The sequence below is a fragment of the Theobroma cacao genome, chromosome 2, assembly GCF_053813885.1.
Source record: "Theobroma cacao isolate CCN51 chromosome 2, ASM5381388v1, whole genome shotgun sequence".
Classification (NCBI taxonomy): Eukaryota; Viridiplantae; Streptophyta; class Magnoliopsida; order Malvales; family Malvaceae; genus Theobroma; species Theobroma cacao.
This window is the reverse complement of record NC_142640.1, coordinates 17,540,220-17,546,378: the sequence shown is the minus strand read 5'-3', so window position 1 is coordinate 17,546,378 and position 6,159 is coordinate 17,540,220. Positions and strand designations below refer to the sequence as shown.

The window sequence follows — 6,159 nt, the reverse complement described above, 5'->3', positions numbered from 1 at the left end:
ATACTTGATCTATTTAATGAAATCTATCAATTTAATAATTTAAATTTTAGTTTTTGTTTAATTACGTTTAATAAAAACTGATGTAAAAACCTTTATATATATCGTAGGCGTACGACAACGCCAAAGCAACACAAACACTGCATAGCTATCAAAACTAAATAAAAAAAAAAGGTTGAAGGAACCAGAAACCCAGGTGGAAGAAAAGATTTTAAAAATTCAAAATTCAAACCACATACGGGAGATATTTATTGCCTGTAATAATAAAGTGGGGGCAGACAAGACAACGATATTTCATCGCGCTCAAACACTAGGGTGTCAAACAGTACAAACAATGAGTGAAAACCAAAATCCCTGTTATCCCCCAAAGCCATCAATCAGCCTCCCCCACCTATCTCAGTAAAAGAGCACACCCTTTTATTTTAAAAATACCCCGTAGTATTAGCCAGAAGAAAAATCCTACCGCAGTAAATATTATTTCCAGGTATATTTTATCATATTATATCATTTTCATTGGGTCGATACACCCTCATACATTCATTCTTTTAAAATAAGAAGGTAAATAGAAACTAAATTTTCTAAAATTAAAAGTTAAAAAAAAAAACAAAACAAAACAAAAGCAATGAGCAGAAGGGGCGCATTTTAGCAAAATCGGGCACCGTCATAGCTGCTCATGTTAGCAGCGGATGGAATCTCGAAATGCCAAAGTCTACCGACGCTTTTCACCAAGAATTTTCTACACAAAAACTCCTCGGCGAATACCTTCTCCACTCTCCGATCAACATCGTGCAAGAACACGTGCGTCACACCAGATCCTTTCCTGTTCCTCGCCATAACGGCTGCCGAGAATATCGCCGCCATCCTACCTGGTGCCACAGCGAAATATCCCCGCGGTGCGTCGATCATTATCAGATCCCACTGCGTCTCGTAAAACTCATCCGGAAACCCCGTTAAGGCTAGCTTGCACTTCTCGTTGCCTCGTAAGTAAGCTTCCGATGGAGAACAGCTCGGTTCCGACTGGTAATGGGAGAGCAGATCGTCTGCTTGCTGGAGCTGCGTACGGTACTTGACGGCGTGCGCGTGGAGGTTTGGAGCGTCTTTGAGCACGGTCTGCACCCATTTCGGATCCTCCTCGAGGAATATGGTCGTGCCACGTGGATTAAGGGAAGTCCACATTAGGGAGTCGTAGCCAAGCCCAAAGACCAGGAAGTTGCAAGGAGAGAGTTTCTTGAGGACGTCAAAGGTTATGGAGATCTCGGCGAAGCTTTGCTGCGGGATGATACGTGACGTAGCGTAGTGGATGATGGCTTGGAGTTGGATCGGCGTAGCGGAGTAATCAGCCACGGCTTGGGATCTGGAGTTGGCGAGAGAGCATAGGAGGGAATAATCGGCAGTTTTTATGAAGCTCGAGATTATTATCGCTCCTGCAATAAAGGCAGCGATAGCGATAGGGAGAAACCATCTCTTATCGGCGAGGAAATTCCGATTCCTCACAATCTCTTCTCTTTTCATTTTCTTTTCACTAATTTAAAGTTAAATTTAAAAAAAAAAAAGAAAAATAAAAGGCTTCTTGGTTTAAGGTGTGGCTTACTTTTGTTATATAGAAGAGAAGGAGGAAACAGGACAGGAAGCGAGATAGAGAGAAAACGCGGACCAGGAGCAGGAGCAGGAGCAGCTCTGGGGTATAAGCAGAGAAAATGGTGCTTTCATTTACTGTCAAATTTAGAAAAAATAATTCTAAATGGTGTGTTGATGTTGATGTTAAAACCTAAATAGAAAAGTTTAAAGATTTAGAAAAGCTCAGTGTTTGCGAAGAAAGAACAAGTAAAAAACGTTAATTACACGGTTCCTCGGGAGTGGCATGCATGTTCCTGCAGAACATTTGTCTCATCTTTTCGTAAGATGTCTTTACCATGTCTAACAACGTAGCATCTGGTGATTGGATGACGGCGTTAGTTGTGGGGTCCAGGCTCTGTTTTTTTTATTTAATTTAATAATTATATCAGTCTCAGTTTGTTGGTTAATAAATAAAAAACAATGCCTCCTGTCGTCCATCGGATGCATTCATTTGATTACACGTGTCGTAACTCAATGCTGCTGATGATGATATGGTGTTTTGTAAGTGAAACACTGAGGGAAGCAGCGTAAATCTGCTCGTTAATAATTAGCTGCCCAATTTCTTGTGAACTTGGAAGGAGAGTGCATTTAAGTTGTGGCGTTGAAATTTCATTTCGCACTGCCCAATTAGTGTTTTTTTCAATTTGAAGATTTGAAAAGAGTCACTACGTAACATTACTCGTTGATGTAATAAGTAGTAACTCCCAACTACATGCCAAAAGAGCATTAACTCTCAGCTTTCCTTCTATGTAGTCCAGGTAGGAAGATTTTGGTTGACGTTGGGTGCCAATTTAAAGGAAGGGGGCTTGGACTTGCGCTGTGGCGGCCCGCACTATGCCCCTACTCATCGTTAGCACGACTTTGGTCCACTATTTGGTAGTCGTTGTATCATTTCTGGAAAAGGGCAACAGCATCCCCATCTTGACGGCAATGCTGGGGCCTTAGAAAAACAAGACAATTTGATTGTGGAATTTAATCTTAAAGCTTCCGTAACTAATGGAAGTGGGTCCTTAAGACACCAAGATATATTACAACGAAAAAAAAGAAAAAAGAAATAATTTCATTAGTTTGCCTCAACTTTTAATTTTTCATATCCTACCAATCAAACAATTCAAAGCTTGATGAATCTTGATAGCCTGTAACTGTTTTTAGTTTGATTTTGTGATTAGAGATGAATGTCAAGAGGGTTGTAGCATTAGTTTGGCCCTACCTCATCCACTTAAGACTTTATAAGAAAAATCCAATCCTATGGTGAAAAATAAAACATTCTTCTGGATCTCCTAGCTAGCTCATAATTTTACATTGAAACAGCTAGTAGTAAAATTAAAATCTTGGATTGTTGATCTAGATAAAATCCAAAAAGCTCTTTCAAAACACTTTCAAAGATCATTTTGGTCCCTCTTATTTCAAAATGATATTTTTTACCTTTTGACTGTTAATACTGTTAATTCATAATTTAAAAAATTAAACCTAATACTATATATATATATATATATATATAAAGACAAAGCATCTTTCTCTTTTAAAAAAAATCTACTCATACTTCTTTTAAAAATCTTAATGAGAAAAAAAAATTTGATATGAAGGCCTAAGAATATAAAGTTGTATCCACTTTGAAAACCATAAACTTCTTTCTTAAGATGTCATTAAATTCTTTACTTTTGCCAACAGTTTAAGAATTTTTTTCATTGAAAAGAATGTATTGAAATTAAATTTTTTGTTTAATAATAGATATTTTAAATTTGATTATGTCAAATCAAGAGATTAATATTTTAATTGTTATTACTAATATTTTTGAAAAAATTTTACCCCAAATTTGTTCTTTGAAATTAAGGTTTAAAGGAATGTAAAAAGGTTTTGACTTTATTACTATATATCAAAAGTTTAAAGGTTTGATGGTTCACCATGTACTGAGTTTCATTCTCTATTTGTGAGGCTTTTGCTCTGATACGTTTTTGTGTTGGATTTCCTGGTTCAATATTACTGGGTTTTTTATTTGGTTAGGACTGAGTTTTGTTTTTGATGTAGCGCTTGCTATATAGTTGTTGGGAAAGGGCTCTTGTGGTTGCCTTGAGATTTGATGGGAAGACATCTTAATCTTCTTACAACTTGGGAAGTAATCTTGAGTTTCTATCTGTTGATCGGATTTGGGATTTTTTGGGTTTTTGCTTCTACCATGGTTGGTAGCTTTTTGTAATTTTTTTCATTATGAAATCAAAGTTGTTTTTCAAAAAAAAAAAAGTTTTAAGTTTTTTTTTTTTTTATCAAATATTGAATTTTATTAAGTATCAAAGTAAGACAAAGAAACACATTCACAAATCCTGTTTTAAAATTTTATTAAATTTTAAGTTTTTTTTTCTTTGTTGTCAAATATTAAATTTTATTAAATATTAAAGTGAATTTTATTAAATATTTGTATATTAAAATATTTATGTAGGATTGGATATAAATTTTTTTAAATGTTAACTAAGGATGTTAATAATTAAGAGACCAAAAATATTATATTGAAATAAAAAAAATCAAAGTATCCTTTTGAAGTGTTTTAAACGAGATTTTAAGATTTTACCCTTGGTAACCTTGTATCTCGGTCCACTCCTCGCCTCTTCTAATTCAGATACGTATTGGGCCAATTCAGTTACCATCACCGGTTCTCTCTTTGAGCTCTTCTACTATTATTGAAGATGGATGGGGGCCCGACCAAGGTCCTTTTCTGATTTAGAGACAAAGTTTATTGTTTTGCTCAAAAAGAAAAGCAGGGGGAGTTGAAGAAAAAATATCCTAACCCCGACATCAAACCCCTTTTTTCTGGCAAAACACAAAAGATTATGGCTTATGGCTTATATTGGATTCGCTAGGAGTCCACTCCTCATCAGTGAAGGTATTATTTTAAATAAACTCAATGGCATGATGTTTTCACTTTAGCATACTGAATCTAAACTTCAAATGAAATGATCAAATATCCATCAAAGAATTTAAGGGCTTTGAAGGTCATTTTCATCTTTTTATCTGAAAGTTATTTGAGATTTTTGAATTTTTTTTTTTATTTTGGGAGGAGAAACGGAAAGAGAAAGGGGACAGCAAGTGTGATGGTTGGCAAGAGGAGGAAAAAAAGGGTAGATGATCCGTCGGTGGCATAATAAGGAAGGAGGAGAAGGAAGAAAGAGAGCGAGGAAGAAGAAAAAAAAGAGTTGTGAGGGATTGTCGATTTGCTTGATAGTTTCTAGCATGCACAATTTTAATTTTCAACTCAATAATAATAATTGTTATCTAAATATATCTATAGTTTAGCCCATAATTCAAGTGTCTCACCTCTTAATGGATTCATAATTTTTCTTTGTCAAACAAGACTTATATATAAAATTCAAAACAAAAAATATATGGCATCTTTAAGAATTTCTCTCCAATTGTTGGTCCAAGTTCATGTCATCTAATGATTAATATTTTTCTTGAAATTTCATTCAATCTAATGTTATCATTTTAGTTTCTTAATTTAATTAAGAAACATTATTTACTTACAAATTTCAATAATTTTCATCAGCACATTACAACTAACCTCTTAAAAAGAATTATCAATGAGGTTCATTTCATTACAATCTTTACTATTCGGTCCTTTCACCATATTATATTCCTCATGGGTTTTATGGATAAATAATCTTCACTGTTACATCCATCTCATATAATGCCAATTCATGACTTTCATTCTTATTAGACTTTGAAAAATATTTTTTTTTTTATAAAAACACTTACATATAATATTAATATAAATAATATAATCCTAAAGCATTTTTAGAATACACATTGACCGGATTTTTTAGTCCAACAGTCTTATGAAAATCACTTGAATATCTTTCTCAATAAAGAATGGTGAATCCTTTATTGAACATCCAATATAATTTATTTAACATGTACATAACCAACATATCAAGGTATAACCTTTAAATTCAACATCACTTGTTGGCAACATTATAGTCATATAAATACTTTAATAACATATATTGACCTTTCAAGTCTAAGGACAATTAATATATTGTAATAGATCTCCTTTAATTATTAATAGTGACAAGCTTATATAGTGCTCTTTAATTAGATCATGTTCAATGTATGTATCATTTGCTTTAAGGGCATTATGACAATGACGGAGTTAAAACATTCAATCATTTGATAGAGACATAACAAGTGTAGGCTTTAAACCTAGAACAATTTTGGTAAACAGGAACTAAATAACTATTACTCCTCGCTTATTAGTTCATCAACTATTAACATAGTGTTTGTTTTTACAATGTCACCAAATAATATATGATCATATCATATATGTCATAAATGAATAAAATATCCATTAAAATGTAATATATGCGAAAACAATAATTAATGTAGCGATTTATTATCTAATAAATAGAAAACAAAATTGATTTTTAAAGGCATATGTCTAACAATCTCTCACTTGCACTTAAAACCAATCATAGACATATTTCAAACAAATTCATTCTAAATGCTTCTGAAACACCTTTTTTTTTTTTTTACAAAAAGTCAATCTATGGATCTGTT

General features: G+C 33.3%; 1 protein-coding gene across 1 annotated transcript; it reads right to left on the bottom strand.

Moving 5' to 3' along the window:
* Window positions 1-438: 438 nt before the first annotated feature.
* On the bottom strand, window positions 439-1,745 carry LOC18608995 (arabinogalactan O-methyltransferase 1-like). The gene has a single exon (XM_007043945.3). The coding sequence runs from the start codon at window positions 1,507-1,509 to the stop codon at window positions 640-642; it is 870 nt and encodes a 289-aa protein (XP_007044007.1). The 5' UTR covers window positions 1,510-1,745; the 3' UTR covers window positions 439-639.
* Window positions 1,746-6,159: the final 4,414 nt, after the last annotated feature.